Source organism: Salvelinus fontinalis, chromosome 21, assembly GCF_029448725.1.
Source record: "Salvelinus fontinalis isolate EN_2023a chromosome 21, ASM2944872v1, whole genome shotgun sequence".
Lineage (NCBI taxonomy): Eukaryota > Metazoa > Chordata > Actinopteri > Salmoniformes > Salmonidae > Salvelinus > Salvelinus fontinalis.
In genome coordinates this window covers 41,858,703-41,876,444 of record NC_074685.1, presented here as the reverse complement: position 1 = coordinate 41,876,444, position 17,742 = coordinate 41,858,703, and the positions used below count along the sequence as shown (strand labels likewise).

Sequence of the window (17,742 nt, the reverse complement as noted above, 5' to 3'; positions counted from 1 at the left end):
AAGCAAAAACAGAGACTTACTTAACATTAGAGATCATACACCACTTGGTTAACAAAGAGACAGACCCCCCATCTTACCTAAGGATGCTGACCAGTCTTGACAATGCATGGAAAAGCCAGCAGTATATTATCCATGTTCTTGTTCAGCCAAAACTCCATGAAACATAGAATATTAAAGTTCTTCAGGTCCCGTCGATAGAATAGTCTCAAACGGAGCTCATCCAGTTTGTTCTCTAGTGACTGGCGGTTTATTTGCACACCAACGTAGTCTAGTCAGGATGCCAGCTGGTCTGCCACAAATGCAGCAACCACCGTTGGATATTTGGATATTTGAACAAAATAAACAGGTACTTAAGTTAAAGGCTTTTTATTTTCAATTGGTAGGTTGATTGCGGTCTACAACAATAAAATACAACAAATCAGAAAAAAAATAGGAAAAATAATCAATACAATTATTTGAATGTACAAAAGCCTAATCGCCCACTCAGTCCCCAAGACTTATCCCCTCCCCAATCACCCTGATCTGGTTTAAAAAACAACAGCAGCATACTTAAGTTGCTGTCTTTGGTGGAAATTATATCTGTGAAGATAGTACGGCATGAGGATAAAACTGCTTTCTTCTATAGATTACAGCTGAGAGTCCATAGTATCAGATCTGACATGCCTTTAGCGTAATTGCAATATCGACCCAGTTGGAACGATAAAACACACACATCACTGAATTCCATTCAATAGTTAACATAGAATTCTGAGACAGTGCAATTCAAGGAATTCAATCCGTGACAGCATTTGATAATATCCCTATAAAGAAGCAGATTAGATGAATGACCGTTGAATGTGCACAAAGCTGCAAAACATATTCATACAAATACACTGTTGGCTACAATTACATTTAATAGGAACAGCGTGTCCCATTTACTCACATCAAATAGAATTTGAGGGAGTAGAAATTAAAATCAGGAGTATTGTGGTGAAGTATAAAGGTAGGGCTTCAATTGAAATGAAGGGCCAACAGTACTATTGAGTCAATTTATCCAATGCAACAATGTTAATCTACAAAAACAAATATGCATTTGGCAACATCAAATACCATCAAGGGAATGAGGCAGGACTGAGATGGGATATTTCAAGAAAGAAAATGTTCAATAAAACAAATAGAGAAATGCAAGTCCCGTTGGGAGAAGCTGGGGGGGGGGGGGGGGGGTAGTTGACAGTGGGGACAATAGCCCAGTCCCAAAACCACTAACCCTTTGCAGATGACAACAAACCAGATAGGTTTAAGAAATATAGATAGATCCCCTAAACATATTACAAGATTCAGTCCAGAAGCATCTATCACTTAGGTTTTTGCAGATCAAAAGTGATGAGACAGATGTAAAGTAAACAAATTAGTGACAGCTCAACCTTTCAATGAGGCTTAGGGGAGCTTACATCATGTTGCTTATACACATCTCATTCCTTCAGATCTGTAAACACTGAAGGGGTAAGAGCTATGGTTAGTTCTGGACCAGACCAAGGTGAAGCCATTCTATTGTCATTTCTTAGTTACACCTATCCACTTCCTTAAGACTGCAAACGGGAAATGGGAGAGGGAAAGAGGCAACGGGCTATTTTTGGGGTGAACAAAATGGCTCTTGTGATTAGAGGAAGTAAGGTGTTGTTGTTCTGGGAGGGATGACCCGCTCCGAGTCGGGCACGGCGCGGAACAGCTTGGGCTCCCGGGTGTTCACGTCTTTGAAGACCATGATGGAGGCAATGTTTCCACAGCGGTAACAGTAGTTGGGCGCAGACCACACTGTAACCAGCTTCTCGTCAAACATGAACTTGTAGCCCTCGTGGACCAGCTGGTGTGCACGGCAAATCAGCTTCAGATTATTGATGTGAACAAACTGAAATGGGTCAAACAGAACCACAGATGAGCTCAGTATTCAACATAGGAGGTCTCTCTTTCAAATTGAAAAAAAAAAAAAACACAAAAATGCACAAAAGGTGGGCAGCAGGGATCTTGATCCAGGGGCTTGTTTGTCTCTGCTGTAACCAAGAAGCTTGATCTTACAAGCTAGCCACTTAGCTAGCAAGTTAGAGAACCAAATGCATAACTGGAGCCCTGAACTGGATATAATTTATTTGGCACATCTTAGATAGTTAACTTATATTTATAAGCAGTGGCATAGCATGCAAACCCCTGGCATTTTTACTGTATTGAAAATCATACCTTTGGTATTTCAAAATATCCCGGTATACTGTATATACCACCCAAGCCTACCGTCTAGGTCTATGCATATCATCATTATAAGCTGTAGTAGTTAGCCCTCTACTCAGGACAACAATTTGATGCGTTTACCTCATTAGTGACCTTGGCGCCAAACAGCCAGCCAGCACCTCGCGGACTGATGGCCCAGGTGTCCACATCCTCTGGGTCCGACCACACCAGGTCACAGAAGGCCCCCTTGTGGGGAATCTCTTGGTTGCGCTCGATTGTGCGGATCTGGTCCAGGGTCTTGATGTCAGGTGAAAGACCCCCATGCACACAAAGGACCTGCTCGTCTATCAACTGTGGTAAGAAACTCTGTAAGTGATTGATTCATATGTGTGGGAAAATGTAAGATAGATGAAGCACATGCATTCAAAGAAGTGTGAACGGTCATGGTGATTGGACTTACAGCCGCTACTGTTAGCATGTCAAACACTTTAGTGCAGTATCGCCACGCATTTGCATTCCCATATTTAGTTTGGCACTCATCTGCAAAAAATAACAAGTTAAAATTCTAGAACACTTTACAAAATCTGGCAGCACTTATTATTTTTATTTTTACACTGAACGAAACTATAAACGCAACATGCAACAATTTCAAAACTAAGTTAAGTTACAGTTAAGTTACAGTTCCCATGTATGGGTTCCCTAGTGGCACAGAGGTCTAAGGCACTGCATATCAGCGCTAGAGGCATCACTGCAGACCCTGGTTCGATTCCAGGCTGTGTCACAACTGGCCGTGATTGGGAGTCCCATAGGGCGGCACACAATTTAACCAGCATTGTCCGGGTTAGGGTTTGGTTGGGGTAGGCCGTCATTGTAAATAAGAATTTGTTCTTAACTGACTTGCCTAGTTAAATAAAGAAATAAGAAAATTGAAATAAATGAATTAGACCCTAATCTATGGATTTCACATGACTGGGAATACTGATATGCATCTATTGGTCACAAATACCTTTAAAAAAAAGTTTGGGCTGGGATCAGAAAACCAGTCAGTATCTGGTGTGACCACCATTTGCCTCATACAGTGCAAAACATCTCCTTCGCATCGAGTTGATCAGGCTGTTGATTGTGGCCTGTGGAATGTTGTCCCACTCTTTTTCAATGGCTATGTGAAGTTGCTGGATATTGGCGGAAACTGACACACGCTGTGGTACAGATTGATCCAGATCATCCCAAACATGCTCAATGGGTGACATGTCGGGTGAGTACGCAGGCCATGGAAGAAATCCAAGAATTGCAGGGTTCGTACAGACAGTGGCAAATCAAATTCAAGTACTTTTTCAAGCACTAATATTTTCAAGGACAATCATTTTGTAATACTTAATGTTATAGAATTGTTTCTAGCCACCACCAGATGGCAGTATATCGCCAAAACCACATTAAAAAAAAACAACTACCGTAGTATTCATCACTACACCTCATAAGTTCTACTCAATAATACGCTGTTTCACTACTTATTTACTCAATACGTGAGTGGTAAGTCAGTACTGATTATTCTGTTATCTGAGTAGTGACGAATCTACATTTGCCCAGCATTTTAGCCATCGATGTGAGGTTTGGCGGCGCCCAATCAAATCAAATTTTAATAGTCAAATGCACCAAATACAACAGGTGTAGACCTTAGTGAAATGCTTACTTAAAAGCTCAATAATGCAGTTTAAAAAAACACAGATAAGAATAATACAAATTAAAAAAGGAACAAGTACTTAAAGAGCAGCAGTAAAATAACAATAGCGAGACTATATACAGGGTGGTGCCGGTACAGAGTCAATGTGCGGGGGCACTGGTTAGTTGAGGTAATATGTACATATAGGAAGAGTTAATAAAGTGACTATGCCTAGATGATAACAACAGAGATTAGCAGCGGTGTAAAAGAGGGGGAGAGGTGGGGCAATGCAAATAGTCTGGGTAGCCATTTGATTAGGTGTTCAGGAGTCTTATGGCTTAAGGGTAGAACCTGTTTAGAAGCCTCTTGGACCTAGACTTGGCGCTTCGGTACCGCTTACCGTGCGGTTGCAAAGAGAATAGCCTATGACTAGGGTGGCTGGAGTCTGACAATTTTTAGATCCTTCCTCGGACATTGCCTGGTATAGAGGTCCTGGATGGCAGAAAGCTTGGCCCCAGTTATGTACTGGGCCGTTCGCGCTACCCTCTGTAGTGCCTTGCGGTCGGAGGCCGGGCAGTTGCCATACCAGGCAGTGATGCAACCAGTCAGGATGCGCTTGATGGTGCAGCTGTAGAACCCTTTGAGGATCTCAGGACCCATGCCAAGTCATTTCAGTCTCCTGAGGGGGAATAGGTTTTGTTGTGCCCTCTTTCACAACTGTCTTGGTGTGCTTGGACCATGTTAGTTTTTTGGTGATGTGGACACCAAGGAACTTGAAGCTCTCAACCTGCTCCACTGCAGCCTCGTTGATGAGATGCTTGGTCCTCGTTTTTCCTGTCGTCCACAATCATCTCCTTTGTCTTGATCATGTTGAGGGAGAGGTTGTTGTCCTGGCACCACACGGCCAGGTCTCTGACCTCCTCCCTATAGGATGTCTCGTCGATGTCAGTGGTCAGGCCTACCACTGTTGTGTCATAGGCAAACTTAATGATGGTGTTGGAGTCGTGCCTGGCCATGCAGTCATGAGTGAACAGGGAGTACAGGAAGGGACTGAGCACACACCCCTGAGGGGCCCCCGTGTTGAGGATCAGTGTGGCGGATGTGTTGTTACCTACCCTTACCACCTGGGAGCAGCCCGTCAGGAAGTCCAGGATCCAGTTGCAGAGGGAAATGTTTAGTCCCAGGGTCCTTATTGATGAGCTTTGAGGGCACTATGGTGTTGAACGCTGAGCTGTAGTCAATGAATAGCATTCTCACATAGGTGTTCCTTTTGTCCAGGTGGGAAAGGGCAGTGTGGAGTGCATTAGAGATTGCATCATCTGTGGATCTGTTAGGGCGTAATGCAAATTGGAGTGGGTCTAGGGTTTCTGGGATGATGGTGTTGATGTGAGGCATGATCAGCCTTTCAAAGCACTTCATGGCTACAGACGTGAGTGCTACGGGTCGGTAGTCATTTAGGCAGGTTACCTTAGTGTTATTGGGCACAGGCACTACATGCTTAAAACATGTTGGTATTATGGACTCGGACAGGGAGAGATTAAAAATGTCAGTGAAGACACTTGCCAGTTGGTCAGCGCATGCTTGCAGTACACGTCCTGGCAATCCATCTGGACCTGCGGCCTTGTGAATGTTGACCTGTCTAAAGGTCTTACTCACACCGGCTGCAGAGTGCGTGATTACACAGTCTTCCGGAACAGCTGGTGCTCTCATGCATGTTTCAGTGTTATTTGCCTCGAAGCGAGCATAGCTCGTCTGGTAGGCTCGTGTCACTGGGCAGCTCTCGGCTGTGCTTCCCTTTGTAGTCTGTAATGGTTTGCAAGCCCTGCCACATTCGACGAGCGTCAGAGCTGGTGTAGTACGATTCGATCTTAGTCCTGTATTGACGCTTTGCCTGTTTGATGGTTTGTCAGAGGGCATAGCGGCATTTCTTATAAGCATCCCGCTTGAGTCCCGCTCCTTGAAAGCTCAGTGTGGATGTTGCCTGTAATCCATGGCTTCTGGTTGGGGTATGTACGTACGGTCACTGTGGGGACGACGTCATAGATGCACTTATTGATTAAGCCAATGACTGATGCGGTGTACTCCTCAATGCCATCAGAGGAATCCCAGAACATATTCCACTCTGTGCTAGCTCAACAGTCCTGTAGCTTAGCATCTGCTTCACCTGACCACTTTTTTTATTGATCTAGACTGGTGCTTCCCGCTTTAATTTTTGCTTGTGAGCAGGAATCAGGAGGATAGAATTATGGTCAGATTTGCCAAATGGAGGGCATGGGAGAGCTTTGAATGTGTGTCTGTGTGTGGAGTAAAGGTGGTCCAGAGTTTTTGTTCCCTCTGGTTGCACATTTAACATGCCGATAGAAATTTGGTAAAACGGATTTAAGTTTCCCTGCATTAAAGTCCCCGGCTACTAGGAGTGCCGCCTCTGGGTGCGCATTTTCTTGTTTGCTTATGGTGGAATACAGCTCATTCAATGTTGTCTTAGTGCCAGCCTCTGACTGTGGTGGTATGTAAACAGCTATGAAAAATAGATGAAAACGCTCTAGGTAGATCATGTGGTCTACAGCTGATCATGAGATACTCTACCTCAGGAGAGCAATAGCTCGAGACTTCCTTAAATATCGTGCATCAGCTGTTATTTACAAAAATACATAGCCTTCCGCCCCTTGTCTTACCAGACGCCGCTGTTCTATCCTGCCGTCACGGCGTATGTTGATGTCATTGTCATTCAGGCACGACTCTGTGAAGCTTAAGATATTGCTGTTTTGAATGTCCCGTTGGTAGCTTAATCTTGCGCGTAGGTCATCCGTTTTATTCTCCAAAGATTGCACATTTGCTAGCAGAATGGAAGGAAGTGGGGGTTTATTTGATTGCCTACGAATTCTCAGAAGATAGCCCGCCCCTTTTTCTCCACCTCCTCTTCATGCAAATCACGGGTATCTGGGCCTGTCCCCGAGAAAGGAGTATATAATTTGCGTCTGGAGCGTCAGACTCGAGACGATACCGGCAACATTATGTACAAAATAAGTATATATATATTTTTTTTAACAAAGCCTTTTGCCCGAATTAGAATTAGCAAAACCAATACATCTTTCTAATATTTTTCATAAATGTATTTGATCATTATCTGTTCTCATCATTTTAATACCAATTTTAATACCAACTCAAGTACCAACTTGAGAAAATATCTGAGTACTTGAATTTCAGAATGCCAAATTCACATACTTTAAGCACCTCAAGCTCCTTTTGCGAACCCTGGAATTGTGTACAGATCCTTGCGACATGGGACCGTGCATTATCATGATAAAACATGTGATGGCGGCGGTAGAATGGCATGACAATGGCCTCAGGATCTCGTAACCGTATGTCTGGGCATTCAAATTGGCATTGATCAAATGCAATTGTGTTTGTTGTCCGTTGCTTATGCCTGCCGCTGCCATAACCACAACGCCACCATGGGGCACTCTGTTCACAATGTTGACATCCGCAAACAGCTCGTCCACACGACACCATCTTCTGCCTGGTACAATTGAAACCGGGATTCATCCTGAAGAGCACACTTCTCCAGCGTGCCAGTGGCCATCGAAGGTGAGCATTTGCCCACTGAAGTCGATTACAACACCGAACCACAGTCAGGTCAAGACCCTGGTCTTAGAAGAGCACGCAGATGAGCTTCCCTGAGATGGTTTCTGACAGTTTGTGTAGAAATTCTTCCATTGTGCAAACCCACAGTTTTATCAGCTGTCTGGGTGGCTGGTCTCAGACGACCCCGCAAGTGAAGAAGCCAGATGTGGAGGTCCTGGGCTTGCGTGGTTACACGTGCTCTGCGGTCGTGAGGCCGCTTGAAAGTACTGCCAAATTCTCTAAAATTACATTGGAGGCGCTTTATATTAAAGAAAGTAACATTCAATTCTCTGGCAAAAGCTCTGGTGGACATTCCTGCAGTCAACATACCAATTGCACACTCCCTCAAAACATCTGTGGCATTGTGTTGTGAGACAAAACTGCACATTTTAAAGTGGCCTTTCATTGTCCACAACCCAAGCTGCACCCGTATAATGATCATCGTGTAATGATCATGCTGTTTAATCAGCTTCCTGAGATGCAATACCTGTCTGGTAGATTGTCTTGGCAAAGGAGAAATGCTCACTTTGATAGAAATAAGCTTTTTGGACATATGAAGAATTTCTGGAATCGTTTATTTTAGCTCATGAAATCAACACTTGACATGTTGCGTGTATATTTTTGTTCAGTATACTTTAATCTCAAGGTTAAATGGTAATTACACCATAATAACCTAGAAATTCAGCTACTTGTTTGCTTCTTGGTACCAGGTTAGTTACTAATTGTCCCAATAACTATGGCACGAGAACCTACATATGGTCTGTATACATATGGTCTTATGTGTTGTTAGAGTTGATGTGCCCCCAGCAATTAGGCATGTTGCTCACCGTAAAAGCCGTACACCTGTGTTATCTGCCTGCTTTCGTGATTTCCTCGTAGAAGCGTGATGCGGTCCGGCCACTTGGCTTTTAAGGCTAGCAGGTACGTGAATGTCTCCAAGCTGTAGTATCCCCTGTCCACAAAGTCTCCCTGGACAAAACAGACAGGCATTGACCAGGGTTCAGATCAATCGCAAGTCAGATCCAGCTTATGTTCTAAATTCCATTTTTGTTACAGCAGAGCATAACAATATAATACAACTTCACACTTACCATAAAAATGTAGTTTGTGTCTGGAACTTGTCCGCCAGTTCTGAAGAGTTCACATAGGTCATAAAACTGCAGACAGTGTTCAGAAAGATAATTTCACATTTACTATAAAAATGGGGATATTCAGAATGCACATACTAGATAGATTTGTTTGATCATTTAAAACAATACAACCACACATTGGGATAATGCATTTAAAATCATGGACGATGATTTTTAATGTAGAATCAAAACAAAAAAAGTAAGAGAACCAATTAATTTGGGGATGGTATCAAAAAGAACATTGGATAATACCTGGCCATGAATGTCTCCACAAACAGTGACTGGAGTAGATACTGGTTGAACATTTGATTCCTCGAGTAGCAAATCACATACATAGTCACATAATCTCTGAGAGGGATGAGACATGACAAAATTATTAGGCTGCATAATAAGGTTTGCACACGGGACCTGCTGCTATTTCTAAACGACCAATTTTCGAATATTTGGCCATATCAGCAGAAACCCTCTCTAAATGGGAGGCATCTTCACAGGTATCCAGGTTTCTCAACTCCACGATCACATCAATGGACCAGATGTACATATCGTGGAGTTGATCAACCCAGCTTATTCACATGTTATTTGTTCAACCTAGATTTGTAATGGTAGTTAGCTACAACTTCCCGGGCCCTGATTGATACGTCTAACATTAGCTAACCAATTTTGAAATAACGTTGTGGTTTCAGGTCACAACGTTACGTTTTCGAAAGACACCAATATTTGCTCTGTACTATACTAAGCTGGCTAGCTCACTATAAATGTATGTGCTGAAAGCTAATATCCTTCCTATATAGTCATCTGCTACAGAGTTAACGCGTTAGCCTGTTAGTTCACAAACCATGGCTAGCCCACGAACGTTAGCTACCGTTAACGTTAGTCATATGCATACCTAGTTCACAGGTCTAAATAGTTAGCAAGATATCTAATAGCAAGAATATACATATATTCTATCGTGATTATCCCAAGGTTTGACGTGTTCGGCTAACAGGCAAGCTACTGTACTGGCTAACGTTAGCTGCCTTCATTTAGCTGAAGAAGGAAATCATGCTAGCTTAGCCAGCCATATTGATGTCGCAATGTGATTGATATAGCCAGAGCGAATGTACTAACATATGGGTATTTGTTAAGTACACGAATAAAAAATAATATTCATGCTCACCTTTAAGTCGTTTTCTGGTAAATATTTGCACTGTCTTGCAATCTCAACATACTTATCCAAGTCTAACGGCGCCATTTTAAAAACAAGAACTTCAGACAAATAGGAAGTATATGCGCATCTCAAGCAATGGGCCAGGGTTCCGGTCTAAAGAACGGTTTCGACTGCTCCTACAGTTTTGCTTCGGCACTGCAGTTTAATTGACGCCCGGCCCAGAAATACAATTTCCAAAGACGGTCACATAGAGATGTCAGATTAGAAAATTCGTAATAAGACACTTTAGTCATCACCTGTGTGCACAAATCATCCATTGAATTATTCAAATAATTGTCGCTGAGGCCGACTTGTTTCCATCACTCACAACCGAAGATATTGTAATGAAACAGCAGGGAGCAGGTCTCGAACCCTCGACCTCCTAAACCCGAGGTCCGGCGCGCTATCGACTGTGCCGCAAAAGCATGCTCAAGCGGCAGAGTCGATTTCCGCGCTTATAAACCCAGGGTCGTTACACTACTCCCTCCTTTCAAAGAGCGCGTCCTCGCGCTAGCTTGCGACTTTACGTCTTACAGGAACGCGCTCACCGGCCAAGCACACGCACTGTCGTGGATGCGAGGTCCGATCACTTCCGACACCAATGTAATGAAACAGCAGGGAGCAGGTCTCGAACCCTCGACCTCCTAAGCCCGAGGTCCGGCGCGCTATCGACTGTGCCGCAAAAGCATGCTCAAGCGGCAGAGTCGATTTCCGCGCTTATAAACCCAGGGTCGTTACACTATTAACATTTTATTTTTATCCAATGTCTGCAATGTTTTTGGATGACATGACAACCTAGACGCTGCTCACGATGCTCCCTGTGCACTGAGTGCTAGTGCGCATGTGATGTTTGTCTATTTAAACAGAGAGGAAAAGAGAGCGAACTCTGCGAAAAATCGGTCTCCCACCAGCAAGTGGCGCTTTTGTTGTTTCGTCCACCAAGTAAGGAGTCAACGAGAGTGTTGAATTTGGTCAACACATTTTTTTAAATATCTTATATGCTACTTGAGGTTTATTTGATCGAATATACGTGCTTAACTTGTTACGATTGTACTGATATAAGTAGGACATTTTAAGAAAAAGCACTTTATATCGGAGTTCTCTCGAGATGGCTATGCATATTTATGAACTGGGGCTAGTAGCATATCATCTCTCTCCACTGAATAAAGGCGTTTGACGTCAACAACCCTTATCGCATATTCAAAATAAGATTACAATAATGAGATGTATCCACCAATCAAAATAAAAGAAAGGCAGGAGCTAGACAGCCGGCCTAGGGGCCAAGGGACAGTCTGTCATATCTGGTGTAATTCTCCTATCTTATCTGGTGTCCTGTGCGATCTGAAATTAAGTATGCTCCCTCTCTACCCCGTTGCACCCTCTACAACAGTGATCACCAACCCACTATTCAATCTCCAAGGATTTCCTAGTCGATCACCAAACATTTCTGTAAAAAAAAAAAACGCCTTGCGTTCTTATTTTTCGCGCTATTGGCAGTAGGTGCACTTGATTCAGCAGTCCTAGTGCCGGGAAGGCAAAGTGTTCCCAATTTTAACCATTTCATGTGTCTGAAGGTAGAACTCTGCCTACCTGGCAGACCCAGAGAGCAAATCAAGTGCACTTATACGCCTACGGCTACAACCAGCACTGCAGCTGCAAAGAGCTCCGAAAAGCTTGCTTTGATATTATTAGCGGCTTGTGTCTTTTTTAATATCGATGAATTGGTGCATGAAGCAGAAATAATGCAGTGCTACTCAGTGGTGTGTATTCATGGATGCCAAAGGAAGCCAGGCTTTCCCCAAAGATTCACCAACAAAATACATTTTCTTTCGTTTCTCTGTTTTCATGATTTTCCTTCCAATTCGCAAGAGGCTGAATGTATCTCACAAGAGAAAGCATCCTTGAATTGTTGCATGTCATTGTGTTGTTGTCCTCCGGTGTCTAGCTAGCTAAAATTGTCCCTTTCCTAAATTAGCCATGGATGGAGATAGGGATTTGGACTTGTGGTTTTACTTCATTCTCTGTACTGGCCGGTGATTCTAATCCAACCATAAATCCATACATTGTGCCCTTGGATTTAGAGGATGGAAGTTCAACATGTAGCTAGATTTAGAAGGCTACATATTCATTGATGCCAAGGGAAGCCAGACTTTCCCCAAAAAATGACCAAGAAAAAAGAAAAAACATGTAAAATATTTTCTTTCGTCTCTCTGTGTTTTCATAATTTTCCTTAAATTCGCAAGAGGCCGAATGTATTTTACCAGAGAAAGCATCAGAGCGAGCGAAACAGCGCCCGTCTGTCTCTGTACGTGTAGCCCATCTATCTGATGCACTCTGGTCATAAAGAGTATGGCATTGTTGCCACCCATAGCAGAGGGAGGGAGAGTGGAAGCCTCACCACTGTTCCCTCCCCTCACCCATGCTCCCTCCCCTCAGACTGACCATCAGATGCAGGCCATACTGCCCTTTCCCACTTGGACAAAAGGAACACCTATGTGAGAATGCTGTTCATTGACTACAGCTCAGCATTCAATACCATAGTGCCCACAAAGCTCATCAATAGGCTAAGGACCCTGGGACTAAACAACCCTGGGACTCCCTCTGCAACTGGATCCTGGACTTCCTGACGGGCTGCCCCCAGGTTGTAAGGGTAGGCAACAACACATTTGCCACGCTGATCCTCAACACTGGGGCCCCTCAGGGGTGCGTGCTTAGTCCCCTCCTGTACTCCCTGTTCACCCACGACTGCGTGGCCAAGCACGATTCCAACACCATCATTTAGTTTGCTGACGACACAACAGTGGTAGGCCTGATCACCGACAATGATGAGACAGCCTATAGGGAGGAGGTCAGAGACCTGGCCGTGTGGTGCCAGGACAACAACCTCTCTCTCAATGTGTGCATGACAAAGGAGCTGATTGTGGACTACAGGCAAAGGAGGGCCGAACAAGCCCCCATTAACATCGATGGGACTGAAGTGAAGCGGGTCGAGAGTTTCAAGTTCCTTGGTGTCCACATCACCAACAAACTATCATCGTCCAAACACACCAAGACAGTTGTGAAGAGGGCACGACAACACCTTTCCTCCTCAGGAGACTGAAAAGATTGGCTATGACTTGGGTGACTGGAGTCATAGCCCTTTGTTTTTACACTGCTGCTACTCGCTGTTTATTATCTATGCATAGTCACTTTACAAATGACCTCGACTAACCTGTACCCCCGTACATTGCCTCGGTACCAGTACCCCCTGTATATAGCCTTGTTATTTTTATGTACATTTATTGTGCTACTTTTTGATTGATTAGATTTGTTTTAAACTTTATTTTAATGACTCAAGATATTTCAGCTTTACATTTTTTATTCATTTGTAAACATTTCAAAAACCATAATTCCACTTTGACATTATGGGGTATTGTGTGAATGCCAGTGACCACATAAAAACAATTATATATTAAGTATATATATATTTATATATTGATTCAGGATGTAACACAACAAAATGTGGAAAAAGTCAGGGGGTGTGTAACGGCTGTCCTCCTCTTCAGACGAAGAGGAGGAGTAGGGATTGGACCAAAGTGCAGCGTGATATTTGGACATAATGACGTTTAAAGTACAGACGAAAACAGAAAACACTTCAACAAACTACAAAATAAGAAAACGAACGATGTAGACAGACCTGAACATGTAACTTACATAAAGACACGAAGAACTCACGAACAGGAACAGACTACATCAAACGAACGAACAAACCGAAACAGTCCCGCGTGGTGCAACATACACAGACACAGAAGACAACCACCCACAAACAAACAGTGTGAACAGCCTACCTTTATATGGTTCTCAATCAGAGGAAAAGTCAAACACCTGTCTCTGATTGAGAACCATATGAGGCTAATTACAAACCACCTAAACATAGAAACACAAAACATAGAATGCCCACCCCAACTCACGCCCTGACCAACTAAACACATACAAAAATAACAGAAAACAGGTCAGGAACGTGACAGAACCCCCCCCCCCTCAAGGTGCGAACTCCGGACGCACCACCAAAAGTCTAGGGGAGGGTCTGGGTGGGCATCTGTCCACGGTGGTGGCTCTGGGCGTGGTCCCCATCCCACCATAATAACTCCCTGCTTCTTTAGCCTCCTCCCAATGACCACCCTCCAAATTAACCCTACTGGATTAAGGGGCAGCACCGGAATGAGGGGCAGCACCGGAATGAGGGGCAACACCAGAATGAGAGGCAACACCAGAATGAGGGGCAACACCAGAATGACTGGCGGATCCTGGCTGGCTGGCTCTGGCGGATCCTGGCTGGATGACGGCTCTGGCTGGTCATGGCTGGATGACGGCTCTGGCTGGTCATGGCTGGATGACGGTTCTGGCTGGTCATGGCTGGATGACGGTTCTGGCTGGTCATGGCTGGATGACGGCTCTGGCTGGTCATGGCTGGATGACGGCTCTGGCTGGTCATGGCTGGATGACTGCTCTGGCTGGTCATGGCTGGATGACGGCTCTGGCTGGTCATGGCTGGATGACGGTTCTGGCTGGTCATGGCTGGATGACGGCTCTGGCTGGTCATGGCTGGATGACGGCTCTGGCTGGTCATGGCTGGATGACGGCTCTGGCTGGTCATGGCTGGATGACGGCTCTGGCTGGTCATGGCTGGATGACTGCTCTGGCTGGTCATGGCTGGATGACGGCTCTGGCTGGTCATGGCTGGATGACGGCTCTGGCTGGTCATGGCTGGATGACGGTTCTGGCTGGTCATGGCTGGATGACGGCTCTGGCTGGTCATGGCTGGATGACGGCTCTGGCTGGTCATGGCTGGATGACGGCTCTGGCTGGTCATGGCTGGATGACGGTTCTGGCTGGTCATGGCTCGCTGACGGCTCTGGCTGGTCATGGCTCGCTGACAGCTCTGGCTGGTCATGGCTCGCTGACGGCTCTGGCTGGTCATGGCTCGCTGACGGCTCTGGCTGATCCTGTCTGGCGGAAGGCTCTGGCTGATCCTGTCTGGCGGAAGGCTCTGGATGATCCTGTCTGGCGGAAGGCTCTGGCTGATCCTGTCTGGCGGAAGGCTCTGGATGATCCTGTCTGGCGGAAGGCTCTAGCGGCTCCTGTCTGGCGGACGGCTCTGAAGGCTCATGGCAGACGGGCGGCTTTGAAGGCTCAGTACAGGCGGGCAGTTCATGCGGCGCTTGGCAGATGGACAGTTCAGACGACGTTGGGCAGACAGACAGTTCAGACGGCGTTGGGCAGACGGGCAGTTCAGACGGCGTTGGGCAGACGGGCAGTTCAGGCGCCGTTGGGCAGACGGCAGACTCTGGCCGGCTGAGACGCACTGTAGGGCTGGTGCGTGGTGCCGGAACTGGAGGTACCGGGCTAAAGCTACGCACCTTCAGGCTAGTGCGGGGAACAACAACAGGGCACACTGGACTCTCAAAGCGTACTATAGGCCTGGTGCGTGGTACCGGCACTGGTGGTACCGGGCTGAGGGCACGCACATCAGGGCGAGTACGGGGAGAAGGAACAGTGCGTACAGGGCTCTGGAGACGCACAGGAGGCTTGATGCGTGGTGCCGGAACTGGAGGCACTGGGCTGGATACACGCACCACAGGGCTACTGCGTGGAGGAGGAACAGGGCTCTGGAGACGCACTGGAAGCCTGGTGCGTGGTGTAGGCACTGGTGGTATTGGGCTGGAGCGGGGAGGTGGCGCCGGAAATACCGGACCGTGCAGGCGTACTGGCTCCCTTGAGCACTGAGCCTGCCCAACCTTACCTGGTTGTATGCTCCCCGTCGCCCGACCAGTGCGGGGAGGTGGAATAACCCGCATCGGGCTATGTAGGCGAACCGGGGACACCATGCGTAAGGCTGGTGCCATGTAAGCCGGCCCGAGGAGACGTACTGGTGGCCAGATATGTAGGGCCGGCTTCATGACATCCGGCTCAATACTCAATCTAGCCCTGCCAGTGCGGGGAGGTGGAATAACCCGCACCGGGCTATGCACACGTACAGGAGACACCATGCGCTCTACTGCGTAACACGGTGTCTGCCCGTACTCTCGCTCTCCACGGTAAGTACAGGGAGTGGGCGCAGGTCTCCTACCTGACTTCGCCACTCTCCCTCTAAGCCCCCCCCCAAGACATTTTTGGGGTTTACTCACAGGCTTCCTACCGCGTCGTCGTGCTGCCTCCATTCGCCGGTATCCCTCCTCGCACTGTGCCAGAGAATCCCAGGCGGGCTCCGGCATTCGCCCTGGGTTGATCGCCCACCTGTCGATCTCCTCCCACGTAGTGTAGCCCAGATCCTTCTCCTGCTTCCGAGCTAGCTCCTCGAAATGCCGCCTCTCTGTTTTCGCTGCCTCCAGCTCAGCTTTGGGGCGGCGATATTCTCCTGGTTTAGCCCAGGGTCCTTCTCCATTCAATACTTCTTCCCAAGTCCACGAGTCCTGGTTCTTTGGCCGCTGCTGCTGGTTCCTCTCACGCTGCTTGCTCCATGGTTGGTGGGTGGTTCTGTAACGTTTTGCTGTTCGTGTATGTAGTCTGTTCCTGTTCGTGAGTTCTTCGTGTATTTATGTAAGTTCCATGTTCAGGTCTGTCTACGTCGTTTTGTTATTTTGATAATCCTTTCAAGTGTTTATCGTGTTTCGTCTTTTCTTTAATAAATTCGTTATGTCAAACTTTCATGCTGCGCTTTGGTCCAATCCCTACTCCTCCTCTTCGGACGAAGAGGAGGAGGACAACCGTTATAGGGTGTGAATACTTTCTGAAGGCACTGTAAATGTACGTCTTTGTACTTCAGGACATCAGCAAGCAATCATCCATATCATTACCACTGGGTTGTTCAGTTATGGTATGACCTTTCAGTCTGAAGTTATTCTTATGCTGCGTTCAGAACCAAGTGGGAAGTTGGAAATCACTAGTTGTGCAGTCCTAAATACCAGTTGGATGCATTCACGTGCTTTGAACTCGTTGAGAAAAGGCTGATTGGCTAATGGCCCACAAGCTGCATCAACCATAACATATAAGTACAGCTATCATGCTTGTAAACAAATTATAGTATTAAAAAAAACATTTTAATAGTTTATTTTTTATTTTTTAAATGTTGTTGGATTTAACTGCCCGAAAATGTAATTTCCTTAGTAGAGGACATCAGAGGTTAGCATGTGGGAGAAGTCAATGCTCAGCAATGATAGACAAGTTTCCCACTAGTAATTACCATTTGGAGGGGCGTTCAAGTGGACATTTCTCAGTCGTATGTTGTAAATACCACCTTCCCAGTAGATGAGCATGTATGAAGATTTTTTCCTTCCATCAGAGATTAGAATCTTAAAAAAACACAAACCCTGTGAATTTAGGAGCTGTCAACACATCACTGCTGGCTTGTTTATATGGCTTTGATGTGAGACAGAGAAACTATGTATGTAGGCTTAATGGGGATATAAACTCAGCAAAAAAAGAAACGTCCTCTCACTGTCAACTGCTTTTATTTTTAGCAAACTTAACATGTGTAAATATTTGTATGAACATAACAAGATTCAACAACTGAGAACTAAACTGAACAAGTTCCACAGACATGTGACTAACAGAAATTGAATAATGTTTCCCTGAACAAAGGGGGTATCAAAATCAAAAGTAACAGTCAGTATCTGGTGTGGCCACCAGCTGCATTAAGTACTGCAGTGCATCTCCTCCTCATGACTGCACCAGATTTGCCCATTCTTCCTGTGAGATGTTACCCCACTCTTCCACCAAGGCACCTGCGAGTTCCTGGACATTTCTGGGGGGAATGGCCATAGCCCTCACCCTCCGATCCAACAGGTCCCAGACATGCTCAATGGGATTGAGATCCGGGCTCTTCGCTGGCCATGGCAAAACACTGACATTCCTGTCTTGCAGGAAATCACGCACAGAATGAGCAGTGGTGGCATTGTCAT

At 45.8% G+C, this 17,742-nt stretch overlaps 1 protein-coding gene across 1 annotated transcript; it reads right to left on the bottom strand.

Annotated features, from left to right (window-relative positions):
- Positions 1-350: 350 nt before the first annotated feature.
- Positions 351-10,426, bottom strand: LOC129818927 (serine/threonine-protein phosphatase 6 catalytic subunit). Its single transcript, XM_055875286.1, has 7 exons — positions 9,773-10,426; positions 8,869-8,964; positions 8,578-8,643; positions 8,314-8,455; positions 2,663-2,742; positions 2,344-2,553; positions 351-1,888 (listed from the first exon to the last, which is right to left on the bottom strand). The coding sequence occupies exons 1-7, from the start codon at positions 9,845-9,847 to the stop codon at positions 1,640-1,642; spliced, it is 918 nt and encodes a 305-aa protein (XP_055731261.1). The 5' UTR covers positions 9,848-10,426; the 3' UTR covers positions 351-1,639.
- Between the last annotated feature and the right edge of the window lie 7,316 nt (positions 10,427-17,742).

Coding starts and splice junctions, on each gene's coding strand:
- LOC129818927 (XM_055875286.1), bottom strand. CDS start 9,847: ATGGCGCCGTTAGACTTGGATAAGTATGTTGAGATTGCAAGACAGTGC. Junction 8,456..8,577: donor ACACAAACTACATTTTTATG/GTAAGTGTGAAG, acceptor TGTTTTGTCCAG/GGAGACTTTGTGGACAGGGG. Junction 2,743..8,313: donor ACAGGTGTACGGCTTTTACG/GTGAGCAACATG, acceptor TATTTTTTGCAG/ATGAGTGCCAAACTAAATAT.